Here is a 23,419-nt window from a genome sequence, read left to right as displayed (position 1 = left end):
CATGAAATGAGTAACTAAGGTCACTTGATATCAAACAATCTGAACCCTTTATGATTTCCACGGAGCACCAAAAAGAAAAAGACATTCCTTTCAAACCTTTCCGCGATACACCATCGATCCACATTCTTCACACTGCAAGCTTTGGATGCCCATCACAGACAGTTCTCACATACTCAAAGCAGCAGACCCCCGTGTGCTCAGAAAGACACATTATTCCCAGCAAAGCCACAAAGTGCACACTGTTTACTGATAGAAAAGGTGGGAGAAGAAAGAAAGAACTACTTATACATTTTCCTCATTCCATCCCTCTCAATGTGTTCTCAATTTTTTTTATTTTTTTTGAGTCTAGCTATGTAGAGTAATGATTAACACGGTCGGGCATGGGAAGAGACTAGCAGTCACAATGGAGGGGATTGTTTTGGTTCCCAAAACCACTATTTCACCTGTGTCAGCTTCCAAAGTTTACCTGTCAGGTCCCTGGGAGCAGACGGCTGGTATTAGAGGGGGAAAAAAAACAAATGGGGGGGTGGACTACTTAATCATTATCATCTGTGGAATCACTCAGAAACTCCTGGCAATGGGCAAACAGATAAACCTGGCAACATTGTTAAATCAGGCACGCAGCAAAGTGCTTAACTGTGTGGGGAAAGGTTCACATGAGAAAGCTTTAGAGTGCATACAGGGGACTTTTGAGCTTTGTGTAAGGTTGGAAAAAAAATGCCCGTGGTACGCTACTGATCAATAGTGATTGACCTGTGAGAAAGCTTACCCGGCAAACAGCTGCCTGTGATATTTACAAGCCGCTAAGGCTGACAAAGTGCTTCAGCTTTTTTCAGCACTTTTTTTTCTGTGGGTGGCTCTATACTATTTGGCTGTAGCCTTTATTTCTCAAGGTCTTTATACAATATTATCACCGCTTTACATTTCAGATTATTTAACATACAGGGTTTTCTAACAGGCATTTTTAACATTTGGAATAAACCCAGCGTGCAGTAAAAATGTTTAGAGCAGCTGACCTCATAGACTGATCATGGAGCCTGTAAAATGATTACAGTATTTATGACACAATCTTAACCACAAATTTTAACAGTGTGACTTTGCTTACAAGTTCCTGTTTAAAACTTGATTTGTTTTCAGTGACTTACAGATATAAGACTTAAATTTTTGGAACATTAAACACATTTTGTACATTTTGCACATTGCATGTTTTCTACGCCCCTCCTGAACACACAACTCTGTGTGTTGATGACTGCAAACCCGTCTAAATAACTTACAAAAAGGCCCTGACATGTAATAAAGGAGTGCAATGAAAGACATGCAATCTGCACTGATGACAGTTACAGTATTGTACATCTGGCATTCAGTCTCAACAGAGACTGTTGTTACAGCTTTATAAGAGCGGAAAAATAAACACCTGGCCTGATGTGGATTTTTGTATATGCATCTCTAATCAGGTGGATGACCAGATGAAGCTGCTGCAGAACTGCTGGAGTGAACTCCTCATTCTCGACCACGTTTTCCGCCAGGTGGTGCATGCCAAGGAGGGCTCCATCCTATTGGTCACTGGCCAACAGGTAAGAACTACTTCCAGCATTTTCCACTCCTTTTTTGTTTTTGTCCAATCTTGTATCACTTGAACTCTGAAAAAAACTGTCCCTTAAAGTTTTCTTTCTGTTAAAAGGGGATTTTTCCTTCCCACTGTTGCCAAGTGGTTGCTCATAGACATGTCGCCTGATTGTTGGGGTTTCTTTCTAAGATTATAGGCTCTCACAGTTTTTCTCAGCGCATGAAGACTCAAACAGTGAATAAATAAAGCACTCAGACACTCATGCTGTAGCATAGTGAGTGGGTTGACAGATAAAGAATGCAGCTAAATGTGTTATTTTCTTTTACTGGGGGTCTTTGAGGAAGTTGGTGGGAGATGGTGCCTGAAGCCCTAACGAGAAATCTCAATGCATCAGAATGCCGTGTGCTGATTTGTGTTTCGGCTTCACACACACAAGCACTCACAAAGCAAACTGTCTTTAAATACACAAACCCAAAGCAAACATAGAAGACTCCCTCGGTCTTCGGTGATTCTCAAAATCGCACACAGACAAAGGCACATTTTAAAAAGAGAAAGAGAGAGTGTGTGCAGTCACAAAGGTGCGAAACTGCTCATCATGAATATGCCTCTGACCAATCAGATGGCTGTCAGTGAGTTGAGAAGTCATGCATTATTAATTGTCTTGCACTGCAAAAACATTGCTTTTCGACAAATGTTTTACAACAATAGATTCTGGCGAGCGCATGTGCACTGTGTACAGGGGGAGTCCTTTTAATTCCGCGATTCTGAATGAAGACAAGGTCACAGTCGATTCTGAGCATGGGTGAAGAAGCAGCCAGTACTGCCTCTAATGGGAACTACAAACTATAACAAATAGTGCTATGATAGTGGTAACAGGTAAAGGAGAGTTTGAGCAAAAAAATAAATAAAAAGGCGGAAGAAGCGGTGCAAGATTGTTGAACAGATGGACGGAGGGAGTAAACTGATGGAAGGAGATTGAGTTGGATAATAGGAGGGAGAAGAAAAGATAGGAGGCAGAATGAGGTAGAAGAAGGCAGAAAGGTGCCAAAAGTAGTAGAGATGAAGAGGGATCGGGAAGAAGATGATGAGGCGAAGCAGATAAGGCTGTTTTAAGAGGCCCGAATAGCGAGGTGCAGGAATAGAAGGAGGAGGAGGGGCTGATAGTCAGGGGAGGTGCTGGATGGCGGTTTCGTTTTGCATACTTTGGTTAATGAACAGCTGGTGTTGAGGGTGTGTGTGTGTTTGGAAATGTATGCATGTGTGTGTGTGTGTGTGTGGGGGGGGGGGGGGGGGGGGGGGGGGTTCTGAAACAGTTCATTATCTCCTATTATTCTCCACCTGGCCAGGGGTGACAGCACAGTGATAATACAAGGGATATTTAAACCGCAGTAGCAACATCACCCAAAGCAAATGCTACACAAACACAGTCAGGACTTGATGGGAGAGCGCTGCACCGAGTCTGGCAAAAGCCTTCTCTGACCTTAGTGCCCAGTAAGAAGCAAATTTGTGATATTCTTAAGATTTGTGTTGTACATGGAGTACATGTAGTCCTCTGGTCTATAAACTATATATCAGTATTTTTTAAAAGGACCACTTATTTGTAGTTCTAAGCTTTACACAGAGTGGCTGCATCAGATTAGAAGCATAGTCCCAACAGCAAAACAGTGGGCCATTTGTCCAAGAATGCAGAGTGTGCAAAATCTTAATTTTGAACAGATACTACAGTTTTACAAGGTGGATTTTTTTTCCCTTTGGCAGCCCAAACGAAATTACACAGCTGGTATTTTATACTATTGAATTGCCAGAATGCACGCTGCATGCACATATGTAGTGCATTATGAGGAATTAACCAAATGATGCCATAACACAAAGCAGCCATTGAGGACAGGCCTTAGTTCATGCCGTAATTAATCCATTGTTGCACTGAAACTGATTGCACTTTGTCCTCAAGTGCATTGAGGCAAATCACCACATTTATTCTGAAATAAATTCGCAAAGTTTAACCGGAGATATTGTACTGCTTTTATTAAAAAAATGTGACTGAAGGACCAGAGCTTTGCTCATATGGAGAATTTAAACAGATGTTTCTTCCCTTTTGCTTTGAAGCAAGCTGCTTCTTTGCTCTTGCCAGTCATACGCTCCATTCATACTGACATTTGAAGAGAAATCCATTGAACTAGCAGATTAACTGCTACAGCCTGTCATTTGCCTTCTGTCTTGCCCGGTCTCATGTCCCTATGTTTGTTGTCCCTTGCTTGTTAATTTTTTTCTTTTTTTTCTGCCTTTCTTTCTCTTTACTACTGCATGTCACCAACAGCAGTGAGAAATGGCCATGAGTGCTTGTTCTTTATCCTGTCATAGGATCAAACACACAGTGGAACTTGTACAAATGTGAGCAAACATGAAATGACAAAGGCTGGACTGATCTGTTGAATGATTTAGCAAGGCCTCACAGTGTGGCAGTCAGCCAGCTACAAAAAAACTCTATAAGAGTGCTCCTGGTGTGTATTAAATTCAAATGACAATATATATATATATACACATATATATATATATATATATATATATATATATATATATATATATATATATATATATATATATATATATATATATATATATATATATATATATATATATATATACTCACACTTTTCTGTGGTTTCAAACGAGGTCTTTTTCCATCTGCATCCTCCATCTATCCTCCAGCACCAACCTATTTTCACCCTTCATATTAATCCTAATGTTCAGCAAAGACTATATTTATGATAAGTTAAGATTTGAGGGTTTAATCATATATTCGCCCTCTATGTCTCTCCGGGGGTGATAATAAAGTGGTATTGATTGATTGATTGATACGCAGGTCACCAGAGTTAGTGCTAAGTCTGCTATAGTGACACTATAGCGTTTTATTTGGTCTCTCTTTTTACTTAAGGCTGGGAGGCAATAACCCAAGGCATCACCATCAACAGTCCAATCCTTCAATGAACTTATTTCATGCACAGTTGATTTTATGTAAATTGATTGACACCTTGGAAGGGGGGCAGTGTTTGCTTTTCACAGAGCCATAGCTCTTTCTGTCTCGAAGGTGTTAAGATGGGAAGACAGGGATAGAGGCGTCGGGACAAAGTGGGAGAGTGCAGTGTAGTAAATGCACATGGAAGGAAAACGAAGAGGGGAGGGCAGATAAATAAATAAAACAATTTGTGTATTATCAACATGTATGTCCCTTTGACCCTTTTCTTATTTGCAAAGGTAAAAAAAAAAAAAAGATGAAAAAAAAACGTATTCCAGTCATCTTATTTACACTGTAAGTAAAATCCAAACTCACGGCTGCTTTTAATTACAAATGGAAGCTCGCAGGGAACCTCTTCCTGACTTGCACCAACATCTACCTTCCCCTGGAAATCCTCACACAGTCAATTATGGTAATGAATTGTCAATAAGTATAAAAATTTAATATGGTCCTGCTTATGGTGAGTGGCGACTAAGGCCTTGCCTCCCATTCAAATGAGCTGCAGCTGCAGGTTTGAAGCACACCTGCAAAAGGAGTGTGTAAGTGGGTGTTAATGTTTATAGGTTAGACCTAAGGAACCGTGTTAGCCATTTTTGTATCCTTGTGAAAGAAGTGAAAGAGAAGTGACAGACTACAAATGGGTGATTTAGTCTGTCGCAGACATGCTGTTTCCAAACCAAACCACCGTCCAATTATTGCGACTATGGGGCTGTAAAACTCCCAAATCAGTGATCGACTAAGTGACATTGTGTTCTATTTGGTATCTACAACTATGTTTTCAAAACTTCTGCTCAAACTCCAGTCAGAGTCACTTAAATGCACACATTTTTACCTTCTTCTTTCCCTATTTTTTTAAAGGTGGACTACGCAGTGATTGCCTCACAGGCGGGAGCAACTCTCAACAATCTGTTGAGCCACGCCCAGGAGCTGGTGGCCAAACTACGCTCTCTGCAGCTGGATCAACGAGAGTTTGTCTGCCTGAAGTTCCTGGTGCTTTTCAGCCTGGGTAAGTCAGATATATTTTATATCAGCTAGGAGGAACATGGGAATTGAGAGGAAGGGGTGGTTCTGAAAGGTACAAAATAGTGAAAGGGGGAAAATGGATGTGAGGTAGGTGTGGTTGGTCTTCTTTAGGTGGATGTGGCAGCTCTTGTATATACGTCTGGGTCTAAAATTTAAATGTATTTTTAGTGAGTACAACTCTCAATAAATCTAGGTTCAGTACAGTGCAACCATACAGATGATATAGGACTACGGATGGATGGAAGTTTAGATCCACTATAGGCAGGTTTACTTTTTCTATTAGCCAGCTCTTGCACATAAATCTATCGGTGGCATTCCCAGCAGCAAATCTCTCACCTGATCTTCCACCACATGTTCAAGTTTCTAAAGTACAAAGTTTCTTGAGAAAGAGAGTATGTCAATATCAAGTGTAAATACAAAATAAATATTGATGTTTCTCTTTTCTGAAATTTAGCTGTTGGTCTTTGGCATTGCAGACTTGCTGCAACAAATGCAAATTAAAGATCAGATCCTGGATCAACAATATTAGAAGTCATTAATCACAGTGTGTGCAGGATTATGCCAAGTGCAGTGTAACTCATAACCAGTATTTGAGAAGCGAGCTGTGCATGAGGAATGAGATGTTAGTTTGGAACGGGTGAGAGGGCAAGGGGTCAACGGAGGGGGGGTATTCCGCTTTTCCTCTCAGAATTTGCTGTAGAGCTTTGGAAAGGAAAGAAGGGATTTGGAAGGGATCTCAGCTAAAGAAGGGTGAAGGAAGGGAAGGAGGAAATAGGAGGAAGATGAAGAGCGAGAGGGAATTGAACTGGTCGTGCTGTTTGAAGGCAGGCACCAGCCTGAAGTATTTTGGAGAGACAGGCGGGTGGGAGCTGAGGCTAGAAAGTGCATGGGATTTGGGAAGGAAGGTAAGTGGAGGGATATAAAGCTTGATGAGTTAAGGGACAAAAAGAAGGGTAACTTTGATGGCATGTGGTGTGTATGCGTGCATTCTCCTCGGTGTGTGTGTCTGTATCCCAAAGCTGCTCTCCGATCTCTAAGCCAAGGTCAGACATTGCCAGGAGACTGTCATCTCTGACTCTTTCCTAACGAGTCTGCAACAAATTGCCTCTGAGGAATACGCACACACACACACACTGAGCCAAACCTGTTTAACATCCCACATTACTGAAGCCAGTAGTGTCAACATAGGGCCCTCTATGGCACGGAGAGCAACACTGGCATACATGTGATGAATATTTTCCTCCTGCTTAGCTTCCAGTCCCCTCTGACAACATGTAATTCACAAGAGTCACACTTTCACTTCTTTAACACCTCTGAACAAAGAAAACAGCACTAATGAACTGTACATACACACACATATATGTGATCAGGAGGAATTAATGCTTGTGCGCATTTGTAAAGAAAGAGACAGGGAATGTGTGTGTGTGTGTGTGTGTGTGTGTGTGTGTGTGTGTGTGTGTGTGTGTGTGTGTGTGTACACATCTGTGTGCATGCATGTGTTTGTTTCAGTTTTTTATAGGGTGGGGATGTTGCTGGGGCTCAGGGTCTAAATAATTTGGCAGAAACATCATCCATAATGAAAGGCCCACCTGAGGGATGTGTATCGCCCCCGGCAGTGCCTGTTCTCCGGCGTTGCCCAGGCCTCCCGCAAAAGAAGCCCGGCACAGACGCCGTAGAGCTGGCTGAGGGGATCGGCGTTAGCCGAGGTGGTGTTGGTGGGGATGAGGGGAGGAGAGAGGCTCGAGCTACGTAGAGCCGGGAGATTACATTATGTGATTAATATCACATACAGCTGAAACTGAGTATGTAATTGGCTGTAAGAAGGCTGAGCTATAGATATGTTTACTTTGGGGAATTAATGTGCATAATGTGCGTAGCATCGGTAGCGGTAGAGCTGCTGTATGTATATTTATATATCAAAACACATTATCAGAAGGGTCAAATTAATTTGCGACACAGCTATCTGTGCCCTACCGGCAGAGCCAGTTAATAAGGGTCGTAGGGAAATGAGGCATAAAAGTAGATGTACACTGACTGCTGAACTAAAAGATTAGACTCTTCCTGTTTATTAGCCTAATTTAATCTCTAATACTGGTCACTTTACTCTCTAATTTCAAAGGGATGTGTTCATTACGACAGGTTTGAGATTAGGAACTGTTTGCACTACTTTAACATTGTGGCTCTACTTACTTAGCACACACTACATTTGCATCTATTTAAATAAGCATGTTAAATCACGAAAACAAGGGTATGGGATTAAACCCTGAAAAAATACTCAGTGATTCTGTGCCATGACAGCTTTTTACAAAACTAATAAAGTGGCTTCTATAGATTTGTTTGCACTGCTTTGCTTCTCCTATCACAGATACTGCTATCATGATTGCTACTGCTGCTATTACAGCTGCTATCAATGCATCGCTGCTATGATTATCATTTGAGCCCCACACCTTACAGTTGACAGCCAATGCCAACATGGCGTGCAGTGCAGTATTTTAAGTGTCCTCTTGTGCAACATGGTGGAAAGTAAAAGCGAGACACTGGGTTTTGTAGCACCCATATTTAACTGTAAATTTAGTCTTTCTCAAACTTTATTTAAATATACTTTCATTTAACCAACCCTCACAAATGTGCTGTTTTGGTTATTCGGTAACTGGAGAAATAGTGTAGTTGTCTGGGAATTCTAGATGAGAGGGCTTGTTTGGCATTTGGTAACTTTAACCATAGCTAAATCACACTGATTCTACTGAAGTTTATTTACAGTATATGCATGCAGTACCAGATCATAAGTCTGTCGTCTAGAAACTTCCCCTTTTGTCCAGCAGTCAGCTTGAAGCAGCGGGCTCAGGGCAAACACGCAGAGACGAAAAGGCATTGCAAACAATATATAGTAGAAAGCGAGAATTAGGAAATATTAGACATTATATCACAAATTAGTGCCAACAACTCAATTTCTTATTCTGTTTTATTTATTATTGCACTTCTTCCTAGTTTTTATGATTTTGAGTATATAGCGCTCTGTGACTACATGTCTGCGAAAGGTGTTTTATAAATAAACTTTACTTACTCACTCACTTACATACAGCTGGTGATTTCCCATGTGAGTCATCCCCCCTCTCTTTCTGTACATGGGCAGTCAGTCATTCACTCCCTGGCAGAGAAGCTTTTAGTTAAGCCAGTTGTCAATAAAAACAGAGATATAGATGTCAACCTAACTGAGAGGAGACACTTGTCATGATCTGTATGTGCGCTTGTTTTCGGAGTTATACTTCCTGTTTGCTTTCTTTTTGTTTATTGCTTTATTTTATCTCTTTCTATCACTGTCTCTCACTTTCCCCTGTCACTCCCTGTCTTCGGTGAAGGCTTTTACCCTCTATCAAGGAGGAGATTATCACTCTGAGATCATTGATCTCCTAAGTGTTTGTAGGACTGTGAGCAATGATTGTGCCTCTTGGGCACTGAGCAAAGGACACACATAACAGCAGCGAGAGTTTGAGGGCTGTCCGGATCAGAGTTTGGAGAAGGATTACTACGAGTCATTGAGTGTCAAGAAACTGTTAATGGGCCTTTGATTTCCTTTAATAGACTTAAAGACCTAACAGAAAGACTGACAGGCTGTGTGGGTTACAGAGCATTACCAGAGGTGAAGGGACAAGTTTGAATTCAGGCTGAGTAAAAATAAAAGATCTTCTCTTTATATTTTAAGGGGATTTGACTTCCTGCTGCTGTGGCTGCTCTTACTAGATCCATCTCCAGTTATGGAGGAAAGAGATTTTATTTTGAGAAGAAAGTAGACCCTCCTTTAAGTTTGAAACCTGGAAAAATTATCAGCTTTTATACTAAATCATCATGATGTGTTTCTGGTTCATCATGTATAGTTTCCAAACTTGGAAAGCAGATACAGAGACAGAGGTCACAAAGTGCTCACCCAGTAACCAGTTAACCCAGCTTAGTGGGTCAGACCTCATCAGCTGTAATTTGGTGAGACATGTGCTGCCAATCCTTGTGAACTGAGAGGAGAACCAGAGTACTGCCAGACCAGCGCAGAGTGGTAAATGGTCCCAGTGGAGAGAGCGCATTTGTGGATATACCTGTAGCCCTAAATAATGTCCTCATACCCGCATTTAGCAGGAACACGGGCAGTAGCATGCTGAAAATGTGTAACTGTGCTCACTTTGTAATCATTCATTATTTATCATTCATTATGTTGCTTAAAATCGTTTCTATTGATCAGTATATCATGCATAATTATGCTTTCTGTGCAATGCAACCGTTTATTGGTTATATTATTCCTCTATTAAACACAAGTACAGCTGATTGTTTTGGGGTTTTGTTCTCATTATTTGCATGTTTCTATTTTTTAGAGATGGAATAAATGAAATGAAATTTTTAAAAACAGCCAAATAAAAGCTAAATTGGGAAGGCTGTTATGTGTCTAAAATAGACCCAGTTATTGCCATTAAAACAACAATAGGAAATATGTTTTTATGTTTTTCTCCAAGAGTTGATTCTGTTCATCTGGACGTAGCATTTTGTGGGAGAAATGTTTAATCACTCATCCAAGTGACTTCTTCAGTCTCAGCTGACTGCAGGTTTCCCCAATCTTATAAACAGTACATTTGCATAATGGCTGAAACCAGTCCAGTGAAGGAACAATTGGATGGGAGGTCAGTTCCTTAATCTTAATTATGCAAATTCTCATGACCATTGATCAACAACCACTGACCAAAACCCACTGATCAATGGCCATGAGTACCATTCACAGAGAGTTGGGGAATGGCTGCAATCACAGCATTGTAAGATGGCAAAAAATGTACCCTTGGCCCCCTCCTCAATTCGGAGATGGTCTTTCCCTTTTCACGTAAAGTGACAAAACGTTTCTCCCATAAAAAGCTACATCCAGATGAACAGAATCAACTTTTGGAGATTTACGTACCTGGATGATTGAGCATGCATCAAGACATCTTTTGTTTTTCTTTCAGGCATTGTGTAACTACAGATATACATATTTGTAATCTTTATAAGTGATGCAGACCAATGCTGCTTTTGTTTCATCTGTTAAAGTAAACTTGGTGGTTCTCTTAGTGATCAGAAATGGGCAGTGCTGTCCATTCATAAGAAATCAAGACAGGGCAGCCAGTGATTCAAGAGCTGCCTCAGCAACTCAACACATTAGCCGTCTGTCAAGCGATTAGTCAGTCACTGAAATTGGAGTTTAGAGACACCCACCCATCAAGTCTTTCCCACCCTTCATCCCTCTCCATCCATCCAGCCCTCTGTATTGTCTCTTGTCTCATTGCTCTGTGCTTTCTCTCTGTTTTTTTTTAAACATCCATCTTTGTACAGCTCAATCTATCACTACTCTATCACCACATCCACCTCCATTGGTCCTCATTCATCTTAATTCACTATTTATTTCTTTACTTCCTCACCCAACTTTCACTGCACCTCTTTTTCTATCCCTAAACACTGCCAACATCACAAACAATCAAATGTATAGATGGATTCAACTTTAAAAAATAACATTTAAGTTAGTTTAATATCTAATAGTATCCAATAACTGCTTTGATAGTGAAGATATTTTAAAATTATTTGAATTTAATTCAGATTACAAGCATTATGGCAGATTTTTTCATCTGACCATACTGCTTTTAACCATTCCCGCCATTTGAATTCCACTTTTTACAGCATCAGCACCCAGTCACCCCCATCCCCATACAATGAAACATCTTTCATTAGCATGTTTTGTGTGCCACACAAAACATTTTTTCCATTTTTTTTTTTTTTTTGCGCGCTGCGAGGTCAGACACCAATCTGCTGACAGCAACACAAAAGCAGAAAACGTGATTAACCTTGATGAAAACAGACAAGTTTCTCTCCCTCTCTGTATTTCTTTATCATTTTTGTTTCCTCGCACAATGAGAGAGAAAAAAAGATATAATTCCCAGACAGGTACATCCTAATTAAGCAACAGCCGAGGCTGCTCAGAATCAATGCACTGATCCCTGGCCAGTGAGCAGGGGAGCTGGCTAACGTAAGCCCCCTTACACGCACACGTACACAAACACACACTCACATGCCCATAAAACATGGCCAATATTTGTTTCCTGAAAATAATTCAATCATTTAAAATTCATTCAGGAATTGATTAAAACTGAGAAGCAGCGACAGTTCAACATTTATTCTATTGAGCCATTTAGCAGAGCATGCTCAGTAATCCGTGTTTAATAATGTTCTAACAAAGTTTAACAGATTTTTTTTCCCTTTTTGGAGGCAAACTTGCACTTGGCTACAAGTCAACAGAATGGAGCATGATGTGTACCTTTGGCCTGATCAATACGTGAATAAAGTACAGTTAGCGTGTACATGTGTTCTCATGCCCTCGTCTTGACTGAACACAAAATATGATTCTCTTTTCCTGTTCTCTGGAGTCATGTGGATGAGCCAGTGCATACATTCAATTAATAAATTAATAAATAATGAGAATAAAAGCACTATTGTTTACCGTAACACACAAAAAAGTAACAGTAAAACAACAAAATGTAATCTGCGTAATCTGTTAAAACTTTGCCCTGTGTACATGTGGCAATCATAAAGCAAACAGTAGGAAAAAAAATGCTGAAACTGATAACTTAAAAGAAACAACAGAACCCACGAGTGTAAAAATAGAAAAGAAACAAAGTCCCCACTGTATCTACTAAGACTGCTAATAATATGAATAGCACACAATTATTTACAGTAAAGGAGTATAAATATAAGAGGCGTCTTTATGACAGCAATCTTGGAGTGTTGCCCTAATTTTGATAACTCCAACATTTGAACATTATCCAATAGATTTCAGACTTTTTTTAACAATGTATCTAGTGAAACTCTATACCCTAGGCTAAGTTGAGACATTTGACTCATTGCTTTGTCCATTTTTATTCCAGACTTGGTAAATGGACTGATTCTTATTTAGCGCTTTTCTACTCTCCTGGAGTACTCAAAGCGCTCTATACAACATGCCACATTCACCCAATCACACCCGCTCTCACAGTCACTGACTCTAAACTGAGTGCTGTCTAACCACATTCATACTCGAATGGATGCATCAGAGAGGAACTTGGGGTTAGTATCTTGCTCAAGGATACTTGGCTTGCAGACTGGAGGAGGCAGGGATCGAACCCCCAACCTTCCGATCAGTAGGTGACCAGCTCTACCTCCTGAGCTACAGCCACCTCCGGATTGGACTTGGATTGTTAATCTGATGGAAGAATTACATACTGTAAATTAATCACTGTTTTCCAATGCATTCTTGTCCATTGCAATACATTTGCTGTCACTAAGTAAGTATGGGTTAATCATTTGTTAAGACTTTTGAGGACATGGCAGCCCATTGCACAATCGCTCAAACGTCCTGACAGCTGGTCTGCTGCATGCTGAAATTGGGTTAGGCAAACTAGGACATTTAATAGGACTGCAGTAGATGTACACTTTACCTCATTTAGGTTGCTTGTTTTTTTCCGAGGCTGCACTCGTGGAAACACAAATACCATGTACCCCAATGTCAATTTAGAACTGTTAGTCAGAGATTAACCTGTTGGCATGACTGGTTAGAAGAGTTTCCCTTAGTTAGATAATGCACATTGCAATGTGTAAATCATGCATTTACAATCCCATATGGAAAAGATATATATAAATCTTATAAAGTTTGTATCTGTCTTGTGTGAAACTTGTATGAAAAGCATACAAGAGTGAAAACAGATATAAGATCCCTAGAAAAATTATATAAATGAAACTTGTATGTTTTGGATACTTACTAAAACAATATATGAAAGTGGCCACTTTCATGAGTAAATCATATAAGCCTTATATGATTCACTATATGAAGTAGGCCACATCTGATGCAAGTCTTTTATAAGTTTTTTCTATTTCTTTTCCATATGGGATAGCCTAAACAAGCTTCGCGGCCAAATGTGCACTGTGTGACTTCAGGCTTTCCCGGACGAAAGATGACCAGTGTACAAGTCTTTGTTCTTGGCTCCATGATGTGCATCTACTAAGGAATACACCATTAAGTGAACGCACTGGTCTCATTTTGAAAAAGAGCAAAACAAATGCAAAATATAATAGATGAGAGTAAACTCTTAGAAATGAGTTGGGTAGAATTCCAACAAAGAAGAAAATCGTTTGTAGTTCTTGGTGCAGAAACCTTGTTTATATGAAGTGTCAGACTTTTCTTTCATCTTGTTTACTTTTATCATTATTTTTAACCGTTCATTTAAATATTTTTAAACACTCTTTTTTTATCCCCCCCCCAAAAAAAAAAAAAAAACAGAGAAGGGTACCAACAAATCTGGCATTGTTGCTGTCATATGAGAGAATTCATACAGGCAGTTTCATGTGTGAAGTATTACAGGTCAGGTGTGATTTGATAGTTTTTTCCACGAGAAAAGAGCCGGATAGTATGAGATGCATGTGTTTGAAATGTGGCATGACTGGTGCCTCATATTGTACAAGTTCATGGCGGTGCAGACAGCTCTGACAAATGTTTGCGTCCCATAAATTAGTTTCAGTCACTGGATTGGTCCATTGACAGCAGTAATGTCAAATGCAATAGTGGTGATTGAACCTTATATATGTATAAGGTTCATAAAGCGCAGTCCATGCACTGAGTGGCTGCATCTAGTCCTTTTTCGTCACTTTGTTTTGAATCTTGGTGAAGTGCTTGGCAAACATGTGCTGATTGAAAACTATTTTACTCTCATCTACCTTTCAAACAAATCTTTTTACCCTCCGTCTGTTTTCTCCAGGCATCATTCTGATGCAGGAAACAAACAAAAAAAAGAAAGAAAAAAAGTTGCTCAAACTTGGTTTCCGACAGAGCCAAATCCAGCTAATCATGTTTGAGTGTCCTGACTTTTCTTTCATTTTCTTTCTTCTTATTAGGAGTAGGTGGGAGTGTGCCCTAAAGCAATGAACCTAATCCTTCTGTATATTTTCTGTCAATTTTATCCTAAGAAATCTAACATGGTGAGCAGTCAGCTCCTGATGGTGGCAGCCACTTTGTAGGGAATTCCATGTAATGAGGCTGTCTAAAAGGCTTTCAGACTTTATCAAGCAATAAAAGCTCCAGCTCACCACTATTACCCAGCAATACTGCAGACTGTTGTCATTAGGCAGAAGTTGCAGTGAGTTTTGGTGGTGGTGGTTGACAGAGTGAGAATCAGTGTGTCTCATCACTAACCCTACCTTCACGCTCAGCCTTATATCTTCACCTGGGTACAATTTCAGTTTGCAATATCTCCATCCAGATCATCTCCAACCAGTCCTTAACTTACAGCTCAGGCTGTGTTTTATAGATCTTTTTCCATTATTGCAGAAAATTATATAACACTTATGTTGACACTGTTAAGCAGTGACATTTATCAGACAGCAAATAGAGACAGTCCAATGCTTAACTCTAGCCCGGGCCTAAAACAGAGTATGTTCTTGTGTTTGTGCCATGCTTATGCTTATTATGTGCTACTGCACACAGCAAACCCACATGGGGTCATTTTGTGTGTATTTGGCTGTTCATGCACCTCCCAGTTTTTACAAGCTGTGAATAGGTCCAACTCCCTAGTCATCCCTGTGATGTATCATAATTAATGTGGCAGCAGAGATTCACAGATGGCACAAGAAGTAGATTGCTGCAACAACATTGTTGCATAAAACTACTCCCCAAAATATTGGTTTTGAATGATGTCTTCTATTGTTTTGAAAATAAATTACTTATAGAAAAGAGACTGCAACAATTCAGATGCATGTGTAAAGGTTTATAGAACTATGGGACACATCCAGTATATGTAAAGGTTATTGCATGCAGTGTAACATTGACTTCAAGGTGGTGAACATGTAAGAGAGGTTTGGAGGGAAAACCTGAATAATCAGAGGAATGAGCAAGCACTTGGCGACAGTGGAAAGGAAAAACTCCCTTTTAACAGGAAGACGTCTCCAGCAGAACCAGGTTCAGGGAAGGATAGGCCATCTTCTGTGACCAAGTGAGGGAAAGGGGAAGGAGACAGGATAAAAGACAGATTTTAAAAAGCAGCATCCTAAGGATTTCAGATAATAACGCATGTTATAGTGTTTTACATTTGCTGTATTTATGAGCTATTGTATATGTGATTTTAGTTTAATTTCAGCACATTTTTTATTATTTATTCAGTACAGTTTTTGCACCACATATAATACAAATATCCTTATATCATGTATAATGTTAAATCTTCCTTGTAGCATCACTTTCATTTTGAAAAATAAGCCTTAAAAATGATTCCAAAGCAGCAGCCTCATTGCAACGGCATAGTAAAGAAAACTCGCTCATCATCTACTGTACCAGTAGTGTTTCAAAAGTAGTTAGATCTCTCTGAATGTAAAATCAAAATATGTGCAGCCCATCCCTTCACTTCTTCCTGAATATGATGACTGTTGCAAGGTGGCAGCAGAATTTAATGCACTTTAACTCACTGTCCTGCCAAAGCAATTCAGGACATATCCCCTGAACTTCTGCTCCCCTCCATCAATACACTCACTAACTACTCTAGCAGTGAGCACATCCAGACAAATGCTCCTGTAAAAGTGTTTGGTTTTTTTTTTCTTTAACCAGAAAAAAAATTCACCCTTCTACCTTACCCTGTGTTTCTCTCCTGCACTCCCATGTGGGGTGATTTAAGGCAAGATAGGCTATGGAGAAACTGTTCCCCTCTATCTCTCCCTCCTCCCTTCTCCCTCCTTCTCATTCTCCCTCTCCCTTGGTCTTATTACAGGCTGTCAGTTTATTATAAAACATTAGGAAAGCAGAGGGACACTTGCAGTTACTGTCCTATCGATCGGCAAGGATAGATTCTGTGATTTAGAGTCAGCTTCTGCTCGCGCCCTCCACATTCTCGGCCTCCTATTAAGGCACCAGCGCTTTGCTTTGGCTATTGATGTCTCAACATTAACAGTTACAAGCTGCTACAGAAAATCAATGTTCAACTTTTATTACCTGCTGCATAACGCGGAGGACCTCCCACCAGCTGATACTTAGCAGTCAAAAGGAGGCATGGATGGTCGGCCGAGCACATCAGGTGTTTTCTAAGTGATATCTGCAGTAAAATCAACCCTGTCTATAGCATACGGAGGCTTTCGTGGGCCAGTTGAGGGCCTTAGAGCTTTGGAAGGTATAGCATGCCAACCTAATTAGCACATCCTTGCAAATATTAGCCTCAATGCTCAACTTAGTTGCAGGTCTGCGCACAAAGTTTTTGTCTTAAAATCTTGTCTGCTTGAAAAAAATTCTCTCTAGCACTACCATCAGCATGACTCACTTGTAGAGTACACCACCTAAATGTCATCAAGTTAAAATATTGGATGATCCCCTCAACAACCATCCATCCATCATTGGTATCAACCTGGATATGTGTGTTGTAACAGAGAATCTTAACCCAGGTAGGGTGGATCTGGAGCGGCTGAGGCCTCTCAAACATTTATGAGGGGCTACTGAGCAACGGTATGGCAGCCCTTCTGGGACAAACAGCCCCTGGTTCTGTACTCTGAGTCCCGATCAATGGAACTCAAGTTCATTACACACACTTTTCAGCCGAACGGCGGCAACTGATTTTTTTCTCTCTCCACCCCACCTTCCTCTGATCGTCGAGCAGCCCACCACTGGGGCTGCATTACACTTGCTTGTTTACGTGGCTTCGTGTATAGGGTAGAAGGGGGAAGGGAGCGTGTGCAGGTGTGTACGTGTGTGTGCGTGCGTGAAGAGGAGCTGCTCCCAGTGGGCAGAGCTTGAGGTTATCATTATGTACAGGTCGGTCCGCTGCAATGCTAATGCTAATGCATTCTCAGTGGCCGCAGCTCAGGTCCCAACGCTGTGCTAGCAGGGCTGCTACTCGTCTCCAATTAAAGACTGAGGTATGTCTGTTTGGGGTAGGGAAGACAGACCTGGGCTATCTGGGGCCCTGCGGAGAACAGGCTCACATTAGTCAAGGAAAACAGACTCGGAGAACAAATTGTGCATACACCAGAGTGCATCAGATAATCCCTCTCTTGATTCAAGCATCATCTAGTCCCTGGCAGTGATTTTATGCTATCTAATAACTGGTTTAGAGGACCTGTTGGTTTTATTCCGCAGGACCTTATCACGCCGACTTTAGACTATCAGAGAAAACAGGTTTTCATACTTATCATGTGGTTATAACGAGTTTAAACAATGCGATAATTTTCTGGAGTCACAAGCATAACCCCCAGAGCACCGTACAATAAGAAAGACAAATAGTCAACAAAACAGAGCTGGTCCTAGGAATCGAAGAAGCATCAATATTTCACTCATAATACAGTATAACAGTGCTGTGAGACGAGGACTGTGGTCACTGTATGTGTGTGTATGTGCACTGATGGTTCACACCAGGCTGACTACTACTATCATAAAGTATAGTGATCAGAGCAAAATTATTTAAATGTCAAGCTTTCGCAATAACTGGCATGTTTTTGATTACATAAAGAGAGCATGTAGCCATCACGTGTAGCGCACACACACACACACACAAGAAAACGTGCGCAAAGACACACATTGAGATTTAGGCCAAAGGAGTGGCCTCTAAGTCTTTAAGTCTATTGCTAGTCAAGTGTTCAATAATACAAACGTAATCAGTTGGGCCCCAAGCTTCACACACACCAGCCTTGTCAATCATTTGTAAAGTTGTAAAGCCATTCACTCTTTGGATCAATATCTCAGAAGGAGCTACACTGTTATTGCTGCAGTTGTTGTGTAAAAAAAAAAAAAAAAAAATCTTTACGACGAGACATTTATGATCCTTGTATAGCTCATGATGTGTCATTAGTGTAACTCACTAGACAATCATTACTTTATGCAAAATGCTAAAGGCGTGAGCGCAGAGTTGTAATGATTGAAAAAAGATAAAAGGGATGACGCACTGAGTTATTTGGAAAGCCCATTAAATGAAACCTAGTTTCCATAACTGAACTGCGTTCTATCAAAAGTCAGGATTAAGCAATGGGAATGATACTAAACTTGCAAGTGCGTGACTTTGCATGAAAAATGCTGAGTAGACTAGGAGCAGCAATAATCCCCTACATCTACACCTACCGGGCTGATATTACAAACGGAGCTCGCTGGCATTACAGTACTGCCTGGCATGTGGATTATCAGTCTCTGCATCCCTCTGTGAATATGTATAGTGCAGAGGCATGCCTTTAAACTTTTTGGTAAGCTATATGGTGGTCAGGTGGCTGCTATAAGTCTATACACCCTTTGCTCTTTGAGCTTCTGTTCTGGTGGGCGCGTGTGTGTTTAAGTGTGTGTGTGTCTGTGGACAATGTAGTTACAAGATACTTCTGTCACAGCACAGAACAGCAGAGCTTAGATGATATGTGTGTTCATGCTTTAGTCTGTGTGTGAGTGTGTCTGTGTGCAACCGGAGACAGTGATTAAATGTTTTAAAGCACAGATGATCCAACAGTTGCCGTCTCTTGTTCTCTCACCCTTTCTCTCTCTCTCTTTCTCTTCACTGAGGCCCCCCCACCCACTGGTGACATTACACCCTCACTCTTGAACCATCACAGCTCCTTTTGTGCCTCTTCGTTCTCGTGCTGAAACTTATTTTTAGCAGCGTGGCGCTGGTACACAGAAAGGAAAGCGATTCTTTATGTTGTGTTGGGAGAAAAATAAGAAATAGAGGAGTGATTGTGGCTAAAGAAAAGGGTCAGGGAGCCAAGAAGCAGTCCATGATGAAACAAAATCAATCAATCAACCTTCTGTTCTCACAGACATGCCAACAGAATGTGCTCATACAGTAAATCATAAGAAAACAAAGCTATGTAATATAAAATAATGCTCTGCAGTAGCAGGCATTTGCTATTCCAGCTCTTTGTGCCTGTGCACGCTGCCTTAGAGCATAAAGTTGTACTTTAGTGCCACCTGGCACTGATAGCAAAAGCCACCCCTGGCATTACACTGCAAGCTTGGAAATGGATACGATGCTTAGTACAACGATCAGTATTATTATAGAACTGCAGATAACTTACAAAGGTAACTGTCACTGATGCAATACTGACAGAATAATGAATAATAATATATTTATACTTTTTAAAAAGCTGTTTAAATGTTACTAGATACTAGACAGATCAACAAACTGATCTCGAATATAAACAGAGAGCAGCCACCCTAAAAATCAACTCATTTCACAGTGATTACCCGGCTACACAGCTGATTTTTTTAAGCACGCTGGTGTTGTTTTCCCAGATGTTACATTTTGTTCTGTAGAGGAACAAAATGTAACATCTGGAAATCCTCAAGAAAGTGAATGTGCAGGTGTTTTGTTTTTTTTGTTCCTCTTTTATTGTCTGTTGTTTTTGGAATTTCATTTTCACAGTTAGACACTACTCCAGCGTGTAATGACGAACATGAGACCGCACAGTGAAGCAGCCCTTGTATTTTTTGTTAAAACTCATTCACTCAAAACCAGTGAAACTGTCAAACCTGAGCACGTGTGGACATAAGTAAGCATACTTGTGGTTTATCTTCAAAATGACTAATTTCCTCTAACTTTCTCGAATTGTGCACACGACTGTCCTAACATTTGGCGCAGCGGGAGCGTGCAGTAAAATCTACAGTTCAGCTTTGAAAAGCAGCCTGCAAACATGCCATCTCCCATTAATTCTGAGTTGGAGGGGTGGGGAGGAGAGCTGCTGCCATCCAATACTTTTAAATAAATGAAACCCCAATTTGCACTTATGTGAAAAGTGCAGTCAACTTAACGGGGAACAAAAAAAATCCCACAGAGAACAAAGAAATCAAAAGAAGGCGTGGAATATATGTGGCGCACTCTTCTTTAGTCAGCACTCTACCTGCCGGCATCAAAAGAGAATGAAGAGGAAGGAGAGGGGATGGGTGGGATGTAAGACGAGAGAGCGCACGAGGGAAAGACTGAGTGAGAGACAGCGAGGTGGGAAACTGACACTATGGATTAACTGTCCTTCATGCTGAAAATATACATCCCCGGGCGCTTGATGCTGAATTATTAATTCAAATTTGTCAGAAAAAGAATGAGAGAAATCTATTGACGGGGACACGGGCCCTTTAATGGTCTCATTAAAGGGGAGGCATCCCACACCATGCACCTTCTGTACTGCTGCAGGAGTTTTCGGGGCAGCAGAGGGTTGGCGAGGGGGGGGGATACTTGACCCCCCAATGATTTTCTGTCACTTTATCATAAACAAGAAAGGTTGACATGCCCCTCCACTCTCTATGCCCTCCCCTCCACCAACAAACAAACCCTGGGTGTAATTAGCCGACGGGTGCAAAAGTGCACTGAATCTAAACGAGGTTCACATGCATGCATTGATACACAGAGAGACAGACAGACAGACACAGAACAGCACACACGGTGCCTGCTCCTACTGTTGCTGACAGGTACAAATGAAATACAAGGTAAAGTCACAGGGAGGCTGAAGAGCCACCTCACAGGTGCAGCAATATTGATTTCTAATTCATAAGATTCCTTTTTTGTTTTTCCTTTTCGCCTCTCCATCGACATTTCCTCACATTACACCAAACGAAGGGACTTTGCATCTGGATTGCTGCCTGTTAGTGCTCAGCCTGTCAGTCAAGCGTTAGCATCATTAGCTGTGTATAGCTACATGACTGGGAGCTGTTTAGTGAGTGGAGAGGGGGTGTTAACTTTCTGCACAGTCCACGCAGCGTCAGGAAGGTGGGAGAGCAGGGACCTGTGGGTGCATCGCTCACTCATTGAAAGGCTTTTGGTTCCACCTCCGGGGAGGGGGTGGGGTTAAAAAACAAGTGGGGGGCAATAAGGAGCAGAGGTGGGGAGGACTAGAGGGACCACAGAGGGCTAAGCACCAGGTTCATTGCTGATTCAAGTCTCTTAGTATCCCTCTGGCAAATGGATTTTCATAATGCTGAGACAATGTGATTTTTTTTTCTTCCCCAGCAATATGATTTTTACCCCAGCAGGTCTGAAGCATGTTAGAAATGCAAGTAAGGATTATTTTCATTGCTGATTCGTCATGCAGTTATTTATTTTTTCATCTGATTAACCATATGATCGTTAGCATGGCCAACAAACTCATCTTGTGGACATATTTATTTACGGAATGTGTGATTTATTGTAATAGCCACACAACAATATCATTGCCATGCCATTCTATGTAGAGAAGTCTTAACTATCCCTTTAATATGTATCCCCACTGATATTAATCTCCCTGGCTGTGCCCATCTGTTGGAACCCTTACTAATGCAGGCACAGACAGGACCTACTGATTCAAGGTGTAAATTTGCTTTCCCCTTCACCTCAAGATAAATCCCCTGCACCTTCCAGCCAGCATAGGCAATGAGAGAAGCTTGTCTCCTTCCTGCTCCGAGCACCTTTTCTCTTATTTATTTTATCAGACCTTAGGCGCATTTCTCTCCCTTTCAATATCTCTCGACCTCTCTCCATCACCCCGCCGAGCCCGCCGACCCATCCTTGGGCGACAGAACTCAAGCAGCCGCTACCTGTTTAGCTTAACAACAATAGCATTGTTGTCAGCTGAGGTTTAGATCTGACTTAATATATTCCCAACTGGACCGGAGCTGCTTAATTCTCTTTTACAGCCGCATGGCATTTGGCCCCTGGAGAGGAGAAAGTGAGGGTTTGATGAGTCGGCGGGCAAATTGAGCCTTAATGCTTTCTTCTGACAAGCTGACAACAGCATGTTCCCATTGGTGGCCTGTTTTCAGAAACTGTGAGACAGTTATTATTCATTGCAGGCACAGAGGAAATTTGGCCTCTGGATATTGGGCTCTATGCTAGCTTAAGGGCATGTAGCTACAGTATGTAGCTACATGTATGCTGGTGAAATAATGGTCACTACTTAGGATAAAGGGTCACTGCTCAGAGATTAATGAGACCTTTTTTATACCTGAGTATGAAGTATACATCCAGTGATCCTATCATTTGAATAAATACAAAAGAAAAAGGTAATTAAACTTGTTCATCGTGGTTCTGTACCAGTCGGTATATGTCCGTTTCAAATACACCTTTCAAGCCTGAAAGATGATTGGATAGTCGAATGGCATCTGAAATCTCCACACCTTTCCAGCATTAGAATACAAGGATTTTGTGGTTGATTTTACACTCATTTTGTTGAAACTGACATTTTGGCTCACACAGGGATTAACCAGTCCAGGGTTTGGACTTCTTTTTTGTTTGCAAATGAGCCTAACACTACACAAACCTATATGGACACTTAAAGGCCACTTTATTAGGTACATCCATTTGAATGTTAATTAATGCAAATCACAGCCAATTACATCACGGCAATCTGCCGAAGTTCAAACTGAGCATCAATTCAATTCGGTTCAATTCAGTTTTATCTATATAGCGACAAATCACGACAACAACAAGGCACTACCCTACAATAAAACAATGACCAAGGTATGCAGAAGAGAATCTCTGAACCTCGAAGCAGATGGGCTGCTGTAGCAGAAGACCACAAGATGTGCATCTAAGAACAGAAAACTGAGGCTACAGTTCGCTGGTGCTCACTATAAACTGGCCAATGGAGGATTGGAAGAAAGTTGCCTGGTCTGATGAGTCTCCATTGCTACCATCATCTCCAGGAACATCACCACAGTTCCTAATCAGGCTCATCTATTTATGTCCACAGTGTACCCACTTCCTGGAAGATTTGTGTACTATGTCTCAACCACATTTTGTGGGGGGTTTTCTATACTGTTTTTAGTATATCCCTGCCTTAACCACCATGGTTTACATCATAGTTGGATG

The 23,419-nt window shown here is 41.0% G+C and overlaps 1 protein-coding gene across 1 annotated transcript in view; it reads left to right on the top strand.

The window, feature by feature from the left end:
* The window catches only part of nr5a2 (nuclear receptor subfamily 5, group A, member 2), a 66,379-nt gene that overhangs the window by 37,365 nt on the left and 5,595 nt on the right, over positions 1-23,419 (top strand). Inside the window, exons 5-6 of the mRNA XM_063495220.1 lie at positions 1,455-1,574; positions 5,442-5,589. Of these exons, the coding sequence (XP_063351290.1) occupies positions 1,455-1,574; positions 5,442-5,589 (268 nt within the window). The remainder of the gene's footprint in view (positions 1-1,454; positions 1,575-5,441; positions 5,590-23,419) is intronic.

This window comes from Pelmatolapia mariae, linkage group LG15 (assembly GCF_036321145.2).
Source record: "Pelmatolapia mariae isolate MD_Pm_ZW linkage group LG15, Pm_UMD_F_2, whole genome shotgun sequence".
Classification (NCBI taxonomy): Eukaryota; Metazoa; Chordata; class Actinopteri; order Cichliformes; family Cichlidae; genus Pelmatolapia; species Pelmatolapia mariae.
Note: the sequence above shows the minus strand (reverse complement) of the source record. Positions and strands in the feature narration are given on the sequence as shown.